The sequence below is a fragment of the Sebastes fasciatus genome, chromosome 8 (genome assembly GCF_043250625.1).
Source record: "Sebastes fasciatus isolate fSebFas1 chromosome 8, fSebFas1.pri, whole genome shotgun sequence".
In the NCBI taxonomy this organism is placed as follows: domain Eukaryota; kingdom Metazoa; phylum Chordata; class Actinopteri; order Perciformes; family Sebastidae; genus Sebastes; species Sebastes fasciatus.
In genome coordinates, this window is record NC_133802.1 from 27,541,436 (window position 1) to 27,560,856 (window position 19,421).

Below are 19,421 nucleotides of genomic sequence, written 5' to 3' on the forward strand. Positions count from 1 at the left end.
TTTCCGAACCACTTTTCCTTAACCTCGATGAAAACGTTGAGATATGAGGAAAGATATGAAGGAGAATTCATAAGGATTGAGGAAAATACAAGCAACTGCATTTGCACTACACCGTGCAAAGGTGGATGTTGTTGTTTTTTAAAACAGCTTTATTTATAACACATATAAAATATGTACAGTGACAAACTCCATGCTGTATTCAAGTAAGAATTCCTGTCTAAAACAGAATCACCTACTCACCTACCTAATCAGCCTACTGTCCTCAGTACGAATGGATGTTTTATACTCATCGTTTTACCATTTTAATTAAGTTTAAATAATCATAATAAGAAACTGTGCTGACCGCGTGTTTACCCCAACAGTAGGTTACGTGTTATCAGACAGTCAAATGTCAGTCAGGAGTCGTTAAGACCTTTCGGTTCTGTCGTCCTCCGCTGTACAAACAGAGAGGCAAACGTTACGTTACTTATTTTAACCAAAACCATGATCTTTTCTTTCCTAAACCTAACAAAGTAGTTTTTGTTGCATAAACCTAAATTTAGGTTTACCGTGGTGGTGGCACGAAATTCAACACATTCATTTAACACGTAATTTAACACATTACATGCCACAACGAGCTACTACATTTTTAAGACGTCCTGGTCATTTCACGTAGGTTATTTCTAACTTTCTTAAATGCGGTCCCAGAAATGCGGTGCTGAAACTGCAGCCTCCTCTACCGCAGGAACATTATATTGAATGTATCAGTGGGAGAGCGGGAGTCCATCTGAACACACCTGGCTCTCCTCTCGGATCTGGCAGCAACTTCAAAGTCAAAAGGTTGATGCAACGACTCTGCAGGAGCTGTAGAGACCGGGTTGAATTCAAGTTCAGCTAGACGCGGGGTGTCTCTCACACAGACACTTCCACAGCTTCGAAAATCTTCCACTTTCTTACACAAACACCTGTTATATCTGCCTCTCCTACCTTCCCTTGACTCTACTTCTGTATCACCTCTCTCTCTATCTCGCTCTCTCTGTCTTTCTGTCTAACGAGATGAGTAGAGAAGTACGTGTGTGAGAAGACGTCTTCGGTATGCCAAACTCTCGGCAGAGGAGGCTTCAGGAGGCTGAATCGGCTTTCCATCTACCTCTCATCACTCGTCTGTCACGCTCGATATTCCTCCCTCACTTTTTCACTCGGTCCAACACACACACCAACCTACACACACACACACACGGTGAGAAAGTAGGCCCAGTCACTCAGCACTCAGTTAGGGTATTGACTGAGTGAAGCTCAGGGGCCTCCTACCAGTGACACCCTGTCCATCACCGGGGGCCTTGCAGACACACAGATGATCTGTTTTTAGAAATCTCCATTTCACACACACCTGCACGCTCTACAGTAGATCAGCACATAAACACACACGGTCTCACCCTGGATCACCTCATTACCAGAGCAGAAGTAACTTTGGCAGTAAGGGGAGAAGACTTCCAACAGTTTAACACTTTATCATGTTTTCTCTGTGTATCTACTCCCTAATAGCAGCAGCCACATCAAAAACCTGAACCAGAAACACTGGCGAAACACTGTCCTCCGCTGAGGCCCACTGACATCAAAGTCTGTTAAACGCTGTTACACAAGATCCTCTGAAGACAGTGATGAGGGGAAGAGTTTTATACTGGATATAAAACTTTAAAGCTGCTGGCAGGAGAATAATGAGGAGACACACGAGCAGGAAGACATCAGATATACTCTGTAGGGAGAGAGTTAGAGGAAGTTAGAGAATGGAAGATAAAGTTGGAGAGGGAAGGGAGGGGATTGGTGTTGTGGCTTTTAGCGGCTGGTAAAAGTCAGAAAATAATGAGTAGGAAGAGAGACGGGCAGGCAGAGAAAGCCACAAGACAGACGGAGAGCGCCGCGATGCATGACGGATTTATTGGGACTGACAAGGTCAGCGGAAAACATATGAGGAGACAGAAGAAGGAGATAAGCTTCAGAACTGTTTTATATTAGATGCTGGAGATATGAGCCATTGCGTGATATGCTTTCATACCAAATGTTTTATATTCTCAGTGTTTGAATGTACTGTAATTCATTATTGTGACTTTTGACAATGAATATTTTGGCATTTTTTGATGAAAGGCTGAAAAGGTTACAATACTACATAACACAAATTAAACCTTAACACTTATGCACTGATACCCTACATACATGTAGAGGCCGGGATATTACAGATGTGAAGTCTAATAAGTGTTTTCATGACACGGTATATCAGCAGCTCCACACACTGTCAGCTGATGACTGTCCGTCTCCACACGTATTTCCACATAGCTCTGAGCCCTGAGATGACCTCCGGCCGGAGAGTGAGTGACGAAGATTGACGAGTGGCGATACCGTGTATGTGTGATGGGTAGAACGTGTGGTTTTGTATGTGTGCATGAGTGATTGTGGTGTGTGCTGAGACCTTCAACAGATACTGTAGGTATTAGATCTTATGTTCAACGGCACCCGTCTTTGTTTAGACAGGAAGGATTGTGGAAGATAGATAATGTCAGGCTACTAGGGCATACCTGTCAAATCTTTGTAACTGATGTGTATTTAAGTATAAACGACTATCTGACCTCCACTAACAAGGTTCAGTAGCTTTGAGATATTTATCAAAAAAAAATTTAAGAGAATTTACAATTGAAAATGAGCAAAAGAAGTAATGAAGTCGTTTAAAACTTTCAGAACTTTGGGGAGTCTGGTGGTATAGAGGTTGAGAAGCATAACAGGTTCAATGCTGGCCAGGGACCTTTGCTGCATGTCATACTCCTTCTCTATCCCTGCATTTTATGCCTATATGTCTATTATCCCAATTCAAGGTAAAACGCCAAAATAATAAAGAAAACTCATTTAAAAAAATGTAACCACTACAGTAGATTAACCTGAGTCAAGGTCTTGACAGCTGAGGCTGATGGTAATGTCATCAGTTTTGCAAGTATTTAGTCAGATAGATTTAGTATTGGACAAACTGAACTTTTGACTTTTGGATTAAAACCTTTTGATGGCTCTAAAAGAAAAGTTAAGGGATCATCAAAGTGGTTAAAATTCATCCTGTGGGGGACATGCATGTCTTTACCAAACTTCATGGTTACGCAGCCAAGAATTGTTAAGACATTTCGCTCAAAACCACGGATGGACCAGTATTTGTTTGCCGACTGCAGGTGTGCATTCTGCAGTCCAACTGCACGAAGAGGCATATGAATTACACAATAACATGCAAGGCATTTAGTGTGCAATAAGAATGCCGTTCTTGCTTTTGGCGTTTCATTTGTACGCCATGTAGTCTGTATTGACTGCAATGTAAATGCATCCATGTAAATATGCTACGCTCAGAGTCAGTGATGTAGATAAAAAGTGAGACAGACTGCTCATGGAGGCAGGAGGGGAAGTAGATGGGTCCAACAAACACAGGACTTTCAAACAGAAGACTGGTATTTTGTTTTGTAAGCTACGTTTGTTTCCATATGTATTTTACTTAGTTTATACTTATTTTAAACAACCATGAGGTTTTTCCTAAACCTAACTGTGGATGTTACCATAGTTTTGTTGTGTGGTGTACAAATGACATGCAAAAAGGCTAAAATGCATCCTCATGACACGCAGGATATCCTTGTAATATTGTGTCATTTATTCGCCTTCCTGTGAGATCGGGTTGGCATTCAGACAGGTTGTTTGATCACTTATCTTTGGTGTGGACAATATTTCCAAAGATCCGGTTTCCTGAACTTTCATCCTTAAATGGAGTCATTATCTGATTCTCTCTGTCAGGGTCCAGATTATTTTTTTTTGCACAGTGTACCTTGTGTCATTTATTCTCTCCCTTCATGCTGTATACACACTCTCACAAACACACTCCGTCTTTTCCTCTTCTTTCCTCCTACTTTTGTATCTCGTAAATCACTCAGACGCTAACACAAATCTTCAAATAACAACAAAAATGTATGCACGTAAATACCACAGCCACGCAGAGGGGAGAGGTGAGCTAACAGCTTCCATCTGCAGCTTGTTATCACTCCGGCGGCTCATCGCCTCACTGTGGAGTGGAAACCACACCGCTGTCTCACCTCTCACCAACCTCTCTCTCTCCTGCTGTCAATCCATATGCACATCTCTCACGTCTATCCGTTTAACCTCTCTCTACACTCCATCATGCTCTTTCTCTTCTCTCTATCCGTCTTTAACTTCCTCTCTTGTTTCCTCTCTTGAAGTCGCTTCTTAATATGTCCCTTTCATCTCTAATGTCTGTCCATCTGTCTTCCTGTCTCTCTCCCCTTTAGATATTCCTCTCTTTTTATGCATCTTGTGTCCTTTAAGACCCCTATACATCTACAGCATCCATAGGGAACCTTCTACATCTGTCTCCAATGTGCCTCGTCTCCCTGGAGGCGGCCAACCGACGCTGCATTGACAAACAGCAGCCGTGCCAAAAACCAAAGCGACACGCGAGAGAGCATCTGGTTTCACTGTACGTGTCAAACCTCAGCTATCGCATCAGCCCGTCTCAGCCACTTCAAAGATGTGTATGCAGTAATTTATTCTGGGATGTGTTTATATTGTCAATGTTCCGCATAGTCAGGCTGAGGCATGCCCCGGTGTCTGTCAAATCTGGGAGTCAGACGATTCGGACCGCTGCTGCTGGAAGAGCTTTTTTGCTTATTTACATATTTGTATTTGATCTGCGAGCTTACATGGTCCTTTCATCACCCGATGATGTGTTAAAAAAAAAATTCTGATTCGAGATTAAAAAAAAGAGAAAAGATGTAGTGTGATGAAACTGAGGGCAGCGAGGGCAAAAGTGGTCAAAAAGTTAGATTTGCACTGACAGGTCTGGGTTCAAGAGGAGAAACAGATGAATAGATTTGAGCAGAGAATAAAAAAAGTTCACATCCAAATCTCATGCCGACATCTCGAATGTACAAATTGGGCACAGGCAGAGTGTAAACCGTGTTAAGCTGCAGACACACACACACACACACACACACGATAGTATGAGTGTTATCGTTGGCTCAGTGGGAGAGGGGGACACATCTGAAGCCTATTAGACCCCCTGTGCTACAAAATGCAAAACACACACACCATCATGGAATAATATGTCCCTGGTTCAGTCACACCTATCCCCATCTCAGCTGACAAAACTCACTGTCAGTCTCTAAATATTGCTTTTTGACATTTTGTTTTCATGAGCTCTGACACACAAACACACACGCACACTCACAAACAAATAAAGCCCCATTAGACTCATTACACTGCTGACAGCGTATCATTAGATCTCGGCTGTATATTGTTGCAGTGAGCCAAGTATTTCTGGAATCTGCCGCGTGCACAAAAAGTCATCTCACAGTGCCTCACCTCCTCCTCCTCCTCCTCCTCTTCCTCCTCCTCCTCCTCCTCCTCCTCCACCTCCACCTCCGCCTCTCCCTGCTCTCCCAGGTCTCATATTCGATCTCATCTTCTTTAGTTTGCCTCCTTGCGTGCTTCTTTGTGAGATGTGCATTATTAGGGTTAGACAAACTGCCGACATTATGAGTCGCTTTCTGACCTATAATTACTGTATATACTGTAGTATAGAAAAGGAAGAAAATGCAAAGAAAACAACCATCCCAAACTGTTATTTTTACTGTACTGTTGTAAGTAAATGTGACAATTTATCTTTATGTAGGATAGGTCATATCATTCATACCTGAATATTGAGTGTGTTGATAAGTGTAGGAAGTCAAAATACTAAACACAAGTTTGATAACAGCGTCGGAGTTGTCGGATTAATGTAGCCTACTTTTTGAGAGATCCTTTGTTTGGGAAGAGGATTTACTCGTGGGGAAAGAAACTGAACTGAACTGAACAAACTTCTATATTTTGTTATTTATTGCTGAATCCCTGAAAGGTGATGTTTTTTTTGTTGAACTCTGGACTTTTGGTGAATATTATTGGGACTTGCATTGGATTATTTTACACTTCATTCCCAAGTTCCACTTTGTTTCAACCTATCCAACACCATCCAATCAAGTTGCAGGAGAAAACCATGAAAAACTAACAATTACTGGCAATTACTCTGTTGTTAAAACTCAAAATTTAAGACTAATTGTGACTTGCAAAACCGCTTGTTTCTTGCATACAGTCTCTTTACAAAATAAACTTCCAACGTAGGTTTACTCAATTTTTTAAGTTTACTTATGCAACAAAACTACGTGGTTAGGTTTAGGCTACAAAACCACTTGGTTAAGCTCAGTTATTAAGTATTAATTGACAGCTATAGGACCTCCACATATGTGTGCTACCATTGTTTAAATTCACAGGGGTGTGTCCAGGCAGAGATACCACATGCCAGATAACTCCTGACAGAGTAAATCCTGGGATTTCCTGCCAACCTGTTGCTGCTCCTCACTGGAGATGTCATTTCATCCGTGGAGCTCGCATTCTTGACACACTTGATCATGTGATAAAACCTCTCTTTTTTTCTTTCCTTCTCTCTCTCTCTCTCTCTCTCTCTCTCTCTCTCTCTCTCTCTCTCTCTCTCTCTCTCTCTCTCACACACACACACACACTGATATATTCAAGGCTTCTTCTCTCTCCGTGTCGTCTCAGGATGCCTATCAGTGTTCCTGTTACCCGATCTTCCCTGCCGGGCCAATCAAAACACGGTGCAGGGTGTTACCTCATTACCCTCGATCCTCATCAACCCTCACCCTCCTCTGCCTCCCCCTTCCTCCCTCATTTCATCATCTCTCTCTCTCCCCTCTTTCCCTCCTGATCATCCTCCCTCCCTGACGGCCAGTTGTTTTCTCTCTATCAATCTTTCTCTTTCGTCCACTTTCATCTTTTTTTCCTCTCATTTGTAATCCACTCTTCCTCCGTTACTCAAACATACCATACACCTCTCTCTACTCCACGACATAGCCCACTCCTCTTAACCCGAGCTTTGCTCCGTCCTTTTCCTCATCCCTGATGCTTTCCTTTCTTAATCTCACCCCTTCCTCCCTTCTTCACCTCAGAAATCTGTTATCCTCCCTCCTCACCCTCCATCCTCACTCCGTTTCACTTCATCATTCCTACCATGCTACACTATGTTACTCTCTGAAGAAAGACCAATGATATTATATTCCCTCAGTCTCCTCTTAAACTTCAGTCTTTTATTATTTTACACGCATCAATCACTCCCTCAACGCCTCATCTGAGTCCTCCAGCTATAAAACTTTCTGTTGGCTGTGTTGCCTCTCACACACACTGTTAATTGAATGCAGCAAAGTTACACAGATGTTCTTCTGTTTGTGTGAATTATTGTATATTATGTTGTTTTTTATTGTGTTGGGATGTTGTATGGCTGCTACCACGGCCAGGTCTCTCTTGTAAAAGAGGTTTGCAATGAAATTCTGTACAGTACAATTCAATTGTTCTTCTTTGAGTTTAGTCAAAACTATTGTTTTGTTTTGTTTTTTACATAAAATCAGTTGTCAGTTTGGTTATTTTTGTGAAACTTGATGTTAAACAAGTGTTGGTTTTAATCCAAAAACTGCAATTATGGAGATAAAAAACGTTTCTGTAACACAGAGATTAGGATAAATTAACACAAACAAATGCAGCGCCAATAAAAATCTATCTTCTCCTTTGTGTATGTTACTGACAAAAGAAGGGGAAAAAGGCCAATATTCAACTGTGAAATGAGCGTCTGTATCTTAGAACAAGACAGATCACTTCACTAAAGTAAAAACGATGATTTGTATTGAAACAGACTGAAACGATCTCACTACACTTCAAGATTATTTGTACTTTGCTTTGAAGAAAATAAAGATGTCAGGATTAAATTATGGACTAAACGAAATGTTACAGCTGATGTTCAGTTCATGCAGCAGATAAAGTGAACACATTGGGAGGCCATGGACAGACAACTGGTTGCAATACACATTGGGCAACGCTCTTCAGTTAAAATACAAACACACAGATGCACCACACATGCAAACACTGAGCAGAGCTCTTCCTCTGGTATCAGTTAATGCTGATTGTTTGTGTGTGATGATGTTTGTCAGCTGCTGTCTAATAGATACATCCGTCCACAGCGGAGTCCCTTTAACTCAGCTCTACTTGTCAGCAGCTCCAGTGGAACGAATTGATAGAGTTTGTTTCGGTGGCGGGGGGGCGCAGCACCTCGGTGTGTGTGTGACATGTAATGTCTCCCATCCTGCATTAAAGAGGGTTCCCATCATCCCTGGCCTGGTTCTCTATCGCTTTGCATTGGTTCTGAGCCAAAGTGCCAAATGGTTGGACACTGACATGAGAAGACAAAGAGAACCCTCTTTGTCTTTGCATGTGTGTGTGTGTGTGTGTGTGTGTGTGTGTGTGTGTGTGTGTGTGTGTGCATGTGTGTAATAATCCTAGTACTGTTTTTCTTTCTTTGTATGCTGGCTGCTCTCTGCAGGAAGGTCCAGCTGCACTGTGTATGTAATGCCTGGTAATCCTTTAATGTCTCCAGTGAAAGAATACACGAGCAGAGCTGAGGATGTTGATCCATCTCGTAGAGAGAAGGTGATGGAGAGATGTTTCTCCGTCAAGTTGGAACAATAAGACTCACTATAAAACGCTGGCGAGGCTTCTGTCATTCAAGCACCACGCACGACCCAGCATGCACTTGGCGCACGGTGACGAACAGGAGGAGGCCAAGTTCAACATTAGTCCAACTAAGCTCAACGTTTTCACAAGGTGTTATCGTGACACTGTGATTTGTTGAAAGTATTATAAGCTTTGAGTGAACTTGAACAGCAGATGGTCATGTAAGTTTTAATAACTTTAATTTGAATACTACATTTGCACATATCGGTGCTGTCATATCGCTCAAATGTTTGTTGGCAAGTTGGAGACATGAGGCACTAGCACAGGGATACTCGACTTGCTTTGCCAGGAGTCAGTTAATAAACACATAACAGACATTCAGGACTCGGCTTGGACCACAGACTGTATATAAAAAGTGGACGTAGTCACCGTGGACTGCTGTTTTGAAGCCTCGAAATTCAGCATTTTGGCCATGGCCATCTTCATTTTTGGAACCAGAAGTGACACAAGAGGGTGAGCATGTCTGTAGAGAAGTGGTTTTAGTTGCATAACCTTAAACAACCAACCTAATTAAAGTCATCTGTACTCATGTTTTAATTTCCATGTGGGATTGCCGAAGGAAAACAGGATTTGAACATTTCTTGCACCCATTTGTTCCTATGTTTATATTTCCTTCTATTTAAATTGTTTATATTTAGTTTCACTTTTGTTTTGCTTTATTTTTACTATGTTGTATCTTGCGTTTTGTTTTTACTGATGCTTCTTGTTTCTGCACTATCCCCTTTGCTGCTGTACACTGCAAATGTCCCCACTGTGGGACTAATAAAGGAATACCTTATCTTATCTTATCTTATTTTCCCCGGGACAATGTAATTTATCCAAAAACAAAAATATGCCTTCAGATTAATTTCAAAGACTCCGTTGTCAATTTAAAAACCCTTCACATTGCAGCTTTTAAATGGTATTTGGAGCTGAAACAGAATGGAGACAACACGAACAGAACAGCAAAGACCAGAACAGACCAGAAGAGAAGAGAGTAGATAACAATAGATGAGATCGGTACCAGAGCAAAGGGGGGTCAGACCTCTGGAGGACAACAGGGGGACAACAAGAGGACAACAGCAGGGTGTGTCTGAGTGTAGAAAGTTTACAGAAATTGTTTTTCAGGACTTGAGCCCCCTTGGTGAACATCCACTGCTGTGATTTGTAATGCTTGTGTTAAAACAACGACCAACGGCGTGGACACTGGGGTTGGTTTTGGCTGGCCTCTACACACACACACACACACACACATCTATTCTTTAACTTGCTCATGCTAGAGAGTGAATAGAGATTTGACAAAGGACAGAGATACAGGATACTCCCACTATGTGCACAACACACACACACATCTCCCATAGCTCCCGTGTGTAAGTGGAGTACATAGTAATCTACATGACAGATGGTCAAAGCCACATTGTTGGGACTTGAACCGTCAACCTTTGCTTCTCAAAGGGACCAGTGTCTTTCAGCCTTCAGGTTAGCCTCTCTCTCCCTTTCAACCATCTATCTATCATTCCTCCATCTCCCTCATCTTTCTCTCCACTCTTTCAACCTTTGTTTCTCCATCCATCCATCTCTCTCTCTCTGTCCGCCACGGAACCATGACCTCTTTTCATCTCTTTTCCCTCTCTTCATTCACTCTCTTCCTCTGTTTCTTTCACTCTTTCACGGCTCCATCATTTGTTTTCTCCCAACATTCACAGATCTTTAATTCATTACTTCCCTCTCTTTCCCCCTCTGTCCCTTTTCTCTTGAAATTCATTGATGTTTCCTCTCTTTCATGGACATTCCCCTCTTCCATTCACCGTTCGGCCCGTTGATTCAGGCCAGCATTAGGGGCACATGTTTTAATTCACAGTGCAGTCCCGGTTCAGGCATTTGAGCCTTGTAGAGGCCTGTGTGCTCTGACCTTTAAGAGGTATCAATGTTTCGCAGCAAAGCTAAGTCGTTTGAATCCAGCAGGGATTTATCAGGCTATCCTGGGACTTTAAGGGACGAGGTGGGTGTTAGATTTATCTCCCAGGGGTAGATAGTAGGTGTCTATCAAGAGGCAGTCCAGCCGTACAATTTATTTTTTGTACAATAGACTTCTTAAGAGTTTAGCTATAAAGATGTACCAGGACTATGTAAACGTAGGTGCTAACTCCATCCAGAGACATCCAGACTCACTAGTGATGGCTGGACATCTTAAGGGATAAGGCCGGCCTTCGAATATCACTCTTATTGTCAACAAATTTAATGAAAAGACCAAAACCAACAATGTCCTAGTAGTACTTTCAGACGTTCCTACCTTTTCTGCAGAACTCAGAGCTTGTGTCGTGTTGCTATGGTTACCTGGTTTAATATACTGTAGGCCTACCAGCTGATTAAAGGCACGGTCACACATATGCAAATGCAAGTGATATTCGCCTGAAAGTTCACCAAAGTTGAACTCCACTTCAAATGTGAAGATGCGAATTTGCTTCGCAACCGGAAGCGAATGTTTTTTTCGGCCCTTTGCTTGAATACTGTAGAATGGAAGTGAACAGGAGGCGAATATTAATTTTGCGCATGTGTGACCGTCCCCTAAGAGTATTGGGTAAACTGATTATATGATTATGGTATGCCTCAACCCCATCTATGATGTAATTTCATTTCATAACAGGACAAACAATAGGAACAGTCAGCAGCGAGGTTATTCTTTATCAGCATGACACCGTGGTTCAGCAAATAGAAACAATCAAGGACAGATGTTTTCACTCGCAGTGTTTGTAAAGGATTTCTCATCTGGGACTTCCTTGTGGCTTTCTGATGGGTGAATTATCTCTTTTGTGTCTCTTTCTTTTTTCTTCCCTTCTGTTTCACTCACTCCGTCCTTTTTCTTTCCCCTCAAACATCACAGCCACCTTTCCTCCTCTCACCCCAGCTTCCTCTCCATCTGTGCTCTCTGATCTGGCCTTGTGTTTATCTCAATCCTTTTTCCAGCTCCCATCACTCACACATCGACTGTCAGTTCTCTCTCTCCCACTGTCTCTAATCCCTCCATCTGTGTGTTGTCTGTGATCTGGCCGGCCGGGTCGTCACAAGAGAGATGCTGTTGACACGACACACAAGTGACACCTTGAGACACACAGATGTCTACATCAGATGCAATTACTCTCTCTATCTCTCTCTTTGACATACACACACAGTTAACTTCAAACACACACTTCAACGGTTCACACAGATTTTTACATCAGAAGCAATACGTCTCTTTGTCTTTCACACACAGGCACATTTTGCACTTCATACACACCTACACAAAAATGCTTTACAGATCAAAAACGCCTACACACTATCGCCTCAGCAGACACAAATATCTGTATCCAACATACTCACTGTGCCTTTCTCTTTTCTCTCACACACTCACTCGTTCTTCACCCCTCACATCATGCCCGCGGTGTCAGAAACATGTAGTGAGTTTTCTCTGTCAGCAGCTCCACATACCAGACAGAAAACCTCTCCGCGGTGTCTCTGTAGCCTCCAAACTAAATATGGGAGATTTTCCCAGATCGGACAAAGCACTTTTGTGTCCCTTCCTCTACAGTATGTTGGCTATTATATATAAAAACACTATGTGAATAATATTTCCTGTATATGACCAGTCTTACGATAATGAAATACGAATAAAAATGCAATTTATGAGTAATAAACCATCTGGACTTAAATTACATCACGTAAACAAAAGCATGTTTTTGCTTATGATTTTATATTTAAGTACAGTAACAAGCAGAGTCAATATGTTTTGGTTATGAAAGTTGAATATTACTCCTTTGATGTGTGATTTTTCTTCTAATAACCGCATGGGTCGGAGTGGGTTATCTCTCTTATACCATGGCCAATCCCCAGCAATCAAAAGAGGGTATAGCTAATGAATGGATATTTGAGTGAATGGAAAAACTGATGTTTATTTGTTGGCAAATGGACATGATATTAGCGGGATAACACACTTCAAATTCATACCGTATGTTCCATGATTGTAATGGAGCAGTTCTTAGCACCTGCGTCATCCATTACAATCATGGAACGTACAACTTGTCAAGTATTATCCATTACATAATACACACCAACCAGCCAATCAGAATTTAGTATTCTATACCATGTTACATACTAATTAAAAGACTTCAAAGACATACATATTCAATACCGTTATAAGGGTGTCCCAGTGGAAGAGTTTGGGACACAAACTTGCTGTAGAAACTTGTCACTATGACATTAAGATGCTCTTCGTCGTCACTTAAAAGTTTAAAGACTTTATCAAACTATTTCACCTTCTTTAAATACATCTCTGCCTCACGTAAAGTGGACAGCTGAAATCAATAAAGGATTACAACTTTCACCTGGACCAGGACTTTATTTTCAGACTGTTTCTTTTCATTCCCTTTGCTTTCTTCTATTAAACTATTTGGACTATGGTTCATATACTGTAAACTTTAAATATTGGCTATGGAGCCTGCGGGCCAAAGACCCTCTTGACTATACATTAAGAACTTACACAAACATTTGAAATTTAAACACATGTCAACCATTACTAAAACACTAAAACCTCTAAAACCCTCTCTTCTCTCCAATATTTCTTAGAGCTTAAGCTTATACACATCCTAGTAAAAAACATGTGCCTGACAAGCCAATTGGCTTGGTCACTAAAACCTTCAGGTTTCTCTCTTTTGTTTCCTCTTTCTCTTTCCTTTGCTGGGCTCTAGATCGGTCCAGAGGTCTGGGAGCACTTAAACGGAACTCGGGGAAAAGCAGGACAGAGGAAAATTGCATTGAACGAGCTATTACGCGGAGCAGGGAGGGAGAGCGATGGATGAAAAAGAATGGAGAAAGAAAGGAAAAGAGCTGAGAGATGAAAGGATGAGAGACGCCCTACATTTCAGCAGCTCCGGCGTCTCCAGCAGACTCCCGGTGACAGATTACCCCGCTCCACCTAAGAACAACTAACACCCGTCTGTACGTACGCATCTGGGCAACGCCGACTGAGAAAACAAACTCATTAATTCACAGGCTGTACGCGAAAACAAACAGAACCCTCCACTCTGAGAACTAATGCAATCTGATCAAAATAGGACGCTGATGTGCGCGTTGGTGTTTTCAAGTGCCCCCCTGCCTTTGGTGAGACAAAGTGAATGTTGTATTAGATGGAGTGTGTGCGTCGTGTGTGTGTGCGTGTGTGTGTGCGTGTGTGTGTGTGTATGTGAGCACACCAATAGACAGAGGGAATTCAAATGAATAAAGGAAGCAGGCAGATTGAAGAAAGAGGAAGACAAATGAAAGACATACAGAGACAGATGGAGAAAGGCAGAAAGAGATGCATGATGGGAGGTTGGTATAGATGCTTGGCAGAGGGCTGGGAGTGCAGCCAACCACACACACATACATCACATACCTCAACGCCTCAATGTCACCCCGTAACACACACATGAACACACACACATGAACACTTTTGTTATCGAGAGTTTAAATTGTAAATTAGTTGTTTTGTATAAATATGAACTGGGATTTAATCTAAACATGTTAATGTCATATAAATACATATTCCTATAACGGTAAAAATAAATTAGGAAGGAAGAGAAAATAAATGAATAAATAAAGTAAGTTAAAGTAAAGGTTATTTCAGCCAGTTAGACTGTAATCAGGTCATTAAATAAGAGTTATCAGTGGTTTTGAGCCTTATAGATGTGGGTCAGTAGGGACTTACTACACCCACTAGTAGATTTTATCATCTATTAACATGGACGATCACCGAAAGAAGGAATAACAGAAGACGACAGCGACCTCTAGCGACCGTAGTAATTATGACAGGAGCTGAAGTGGAAGTCAGGTGCTGTAGTACGCTATCTATTTTGTTTGTGTTCAACAGTGTGCTACCTCCGGATCTGAGAAGTGAAGCCAATGCTGAAGTGCCTTGAACTTGCATTCTTTCTATTAGCCAGCAGGGGGCGACTCCTCTGGTTGCAAATAGAAGTCTGATTGTATAGAAGTCTATGAGAAAATGACCCTACTTCTCACTTGTTTTATTACCTCAGTAAACATTATTAACATGAGTCCCATTTAGAGTCAAATAGACCATAAAGCAGGGTATGCTTTAGGGCGTAGCTACCTTGTGATAGACAGGTCGCTACCACAGCATTGTTCGGTCTGGGTGTTGTCAGTGTTTTATTTTTACAACTTTAACCCTTTCACAGTGTGTTTTTAGTTCATGAAAGTTAATTGTAACCCTTTTGGCCGCTTAAAAATGTCTTATTCAGCTTTGGTTGTACTTAGCTCCACCCTCTTGTGTCATTTCTGGTTGCAAAAAAACAAAATGCCGAACTCGAGGCTTCAAAATGGCAGTCCACCAACAAATGGGTGACGTCACCGTGACTACGTCCACATGTACGACTACGACAACGTGTTAGAACGTGTTGCTTTTAAGTTTCGCTTTCACTTTTACAACATAGTAGGTTTAGCTGGCCTTATAATGACTGATAACGCACATTTAATGAGCTGAAATCGGGTGGTTATTTGCAGGTCAAAAGCAGTTAGTTTTTTTCACAGTTAGTTTTTTAGACGTCCAGGTTTGTTTCAACACTTCAGCATTTAAATGAGTTTATTCCAACATGTTTTAAGACCTATTTGACTACTGTTTAAAGGCTTGGTACGTGTTAAATAGATGTCTGAAAAAAGATTATATCTCTAACCAATTTGACCTAGAGGTATATTTAGTTGCAAATGATTAAATCAGTGCTGATGGGATGTCTGAAGTAAACATAAAGAGAGGAGAATACTTAAATAGTTTTGAGGTAAAAATGGCCTCCTTCCTGCTTGAACTTCTACCCACTAATTGATTGAAATGAGATAATGACAGCTTTTCCTGTCGCCAAATTACCTCCACGCCCTCCTGGGAATACAAACACCCTCTGGGCTTCTCCGGGTTGTAATGAAAGACGGAGCGATAGAGGAAGAGACACAAACAGAGAGGAGAGAAACAACACTGAGGCGAGACAGGGGATTGAGAAATTAGACTAAAGAGTGAGAAGATGAGACACATGGAAGACAAATGGAAGTTTTACTGTTGAAAGTCAAACAAGGAAAAGAGCGACATGAGTAAAGGGTAAATTACGTAAAACAGGGCAAACCGTGGGGTCAAATCTGAGGTCATCTAGACGGGAAGTGAGAACTGGTTGGTCACTAATGAGAATCTTATAGGGAGGTTTTCTTCCCACACTTCTCATACTGCTCGCAAAATTTAGAATGGAGTGTTTTTCGATGTAAAGTAATGAAGAAAAACTGGTTTTATATGGTGCCATTTATTGCTAAACCAAAGTGAAAATGGATCTTTGGAAAAGGGGCTCTACATCAGTAAAGTGCAGTGACTCACAATCTTGGGTACTGCTTTTTCCATCTCTAGTGTTTGCCCAGGGCATGACTCTGTTTGTTCAATAACAGAGCCTCCCTCCACTTTGCACATTCGTCAATGGTGTTGCAGGATTTCCTGAATATTATGCATATGAAGACCAAAAACATCACTCAGTAAACTCTATACCATGGCAAGACTCCTACATCTAACATCATTTCACACCAAAGCACTGACGTTTCTGGAATATAGCGGAGCAATGAATGAAGATATTATACAGTGATAAAACTATAACATCACATTTGGATGAATAGAGGATAAAATACTAATATAATAATAAAGTTCGTCACACCCAACTGACCTTGCTGGACACGCATTAATGTAACTGCAATATACTACAGGACTTTAATGTTCATTACACTGCATCCCACAAAAGTGTTACAGTAAATGTTGCAAACAACCTACTAAAATGTCACATTTGATCTGAGAGTGGTGCAAGAGGCAGGGCCATAGGGTCAATCAGTCAATCAAATTAAAAAAGGTTAATACCCAATGCAGCATCAGAAAATGTCATGGCAATCTACCCATTATGATATATTTTTTGTGCACAGTTTATATATTGGTTGTGCAAGAGGAAAGCTCCAACTATTAAAGTTTAGAGCATGAATGTGCTCAGAAAATGTAAAAGTGGTTTGTCTATTAGATTTAGACATTTTTTGTGCATAAGTGGACATTTCCGCCTGATGGTGTCACTAGAGGAAACGTCAGGGGTCACCTAAAGCATGAGGTTTCATCTTCTGCAGGACCACGACTGGTAATTTATAACCCACAAACATTTTCATCCTTATGCCCTGCTACTAAAAAGGGCTATAAGGGAAAATCCTGTATCTGCATTTCTCCTCTGTTGCCCTAAAACCTCAATATTCAATCCCTTTGCTGCTTATTCTCTCTCTCTGTCTCTCTCTCTCTCTACTACTACTACTAGTGTATTTCCAGTGACGCCAACAGGAAGACCAGCAAACTCAGATGATGACTTTTCTCCTGAAAACCTGGAGCTGAACTGGAGGAAATCCTGTGTGATATCTATCGCTGATGATGATTGCAGACCCGAAACAATGAGCATGGTTTGGCAACAACACAGTCAACAGCACGTAATCACACTCACACACACACGCACACACTGGGCCCCCTGTACTTCCTGAATTCTCATTAAACCTGAGTGAGTCATGTCCAACAACAGGGTTCAGATTAGAGAGGGGAGAAGAGGAGAGAGAGCTGGCCAAAAAGATACTATATATTGCAATGTTTAAATTTTGGCAGTAAAAAGCCTATTATCAAGCCCACAGCCAATAAAAATCAGTGCAATTATACTTCCATACAGAGTTTAACAGCAGAAACTACTTTTTCAGTGTTTAAAAGGTGAAAGGTCATTATCAAGGTTCGGACAGTCTGAACCTTTAATGCGTAACAGACTAAATCCACCTCTGTGGGACAATTAAAGGTCCCATATTATGCTCATTTTCAGGTTCATACTTGTATTTTGTGTTTCTACTAGAACATGTTTTCATGCTGTTATGTTAAAAAAAATTCATTTTCCTCATACTGTCGGCCTGAATAGGCCTGTATTTATCCTCTGTCTGAAACGCTCCGTTTTAATACATTTCGACAGAATTGCGACGAAATTGCAACAGAATTGCGTTGCTAGGTAACAACTTGGGTCCATGTGTACTTCCTGTCAGCTGATGACATTTACATACACTTTTAATGTCCCGATGAAGGTCTTTGTTGACGGAAACGTTGACTAATAAAGCAGAGAAAAGTGTGTGCGGGAGCAAGTAATTTTTTTTGGAGGGGATCTACTCCCAGCACCACAAACAATTTTGAGAATGTGCATGTTTTCCTCTCCTTGAAGTATTCACATACACTGCAATCAGTAATAAACTGGGACACATTAAGAATGACATCACACATGGACAGAAATCAGAATGCAGAGTTTCTGAAAACGGGCTGTGTGTATTTCCCTGTGGATTGAGCCTTTTGATACTTTCACAGTATTTACATAGGACTTAAGCCTACTTTATAATAAAAAAAAACACATGAAAATCTCACTTTTTTATAATATGGGACTTTAACACAAGCAATAGCCTGTCACTTTTCAATGACCTTTTAGACCTAATGATCATTCTGCTAATAACCACAATAATTATGTAACAATCCTTCCAAAGGTATTTCCGTTGTGGTTGCAGCTCCTATAATAAACCCTGATAGTGAGAGTATCGCACCTCGGTGAGGTATCCCACCGCAGAGTGATGAACCTCAGCCAAAACCTCCTCTGGCTGGACACCCCGCCTGGTTTCAACCTGGGAACCAGCACATTAACGTGTGTGTGTGTGTGTGTGTGTGTGTGTGTGTGTGTGTGTGTGTGTGTGTGTGTGTGTGTGAACGCGCGCCTCCTAAAAACACGTAAACCCCCAAAAACAGTAGCCAACACATCGACCCGGATTTGACGCTCCCAGCTCGGGACCTCCGCGAAGAGAGTAAATAGTTTGAGATAAATACACACAATAAAAAATTAGCCTTTAAGCTTCATTACTGCGGGGGTGTTAGGTTGAAATATTCACAGGAACAAAAACAGATATAAAGAGATAAGGAGAAGACTCCAAATACTAACGAGACGGTCACCAATTAATGCCACCTGTAAAACAAACGCGCGCACAGAAAAAAGGTGATAAAGAACAGCTGCGTAAAGATAGATAAGTAGATAGATAATTAAACACTTCATTACCTTTGTATGACAGTCTCAGCCGCGGTACATTTAACTTGGTGGATGAGACGGTGGCGATAAGAAGCGCAACAAGAATCATGTTGCAGAAAGATGTAAATCCCTCCATTCTGCTGAGGAGATGCCCTCCTGGCTGTAAAACTGATAATTAAGCTATAAAATGTGTTGCCAACAGTCAAACAGAATATTCCAGGAAAAGTTATTGGTAAAAAATTAAAAAAAAGAAGCTGTTGGATCCTTGTTCTCGCAGTGCCAATATTTGCGTTTTCAGGTAGTTCCGAGGTAAAGCGACCGAGCAGCAGCTTCCTCTCTGCGGAGTGACTGAGCGATGAGCTGATCCACTGACTCCACTCTGAAGACTGAAACACTCCTTCAGCTCCTTCAGCTCTCACTGCCAGCAGCAGCTGATCAACAGAAGTCTGTTAGAGAGAGAGAGAGACAGAGAGAGAGAGAGAGAGAGGAGAGAGAGAGAGGGAGAGAGAAAGGGAGAGAGAGAGAGAGAGAGAGAGAGAGAGAGAGCAGTAGCTCTTCAGTGAGCTGCTCCTTCAGGCACACCGACTCTCCAAACAAGGCGCACTTAGAGGCACGCTCTTGCAGATGATTCATAACACCGTTTCAACATCATGTAAAGTGCATTTTGCAACTTTTATAGGGGTCATTTATCATTTCTAA

General features: G+C 41.5%; 1 protein-coding gene across 2 annotated transcripts in view; it reads right to left on the reverse strand.

Moving 5' to 3' along the window:
• sema3bl (sema domain, immunoglobulin domain (Ig), short basic domain, secreted, (semaphorin) 3bl) overlaps positions 1 to 19,146 on the reverse strand; it is a 68,426-nt gene extending 49,280 nt beyond the window's left edge. For both annotated transcript variants that reach the window (XM_074644732.1, XM_074644731.1), the window contains exon 1: positions 18,753 to 19,146. In XM_074644732.1, coding sequence (XP_074500833.1) covers positions 18,753 to 18,858 — 106 coding nt within the window. In that variant the 5' untranslated portion in view covers positions 18,859 to 19,146. The remainder of the gene's footprint in view (positions 1 to 18,752) is intronic.
• Between the last annotated feature and the right edge of the window lie 275 nt (positions 19,147 to 19,421).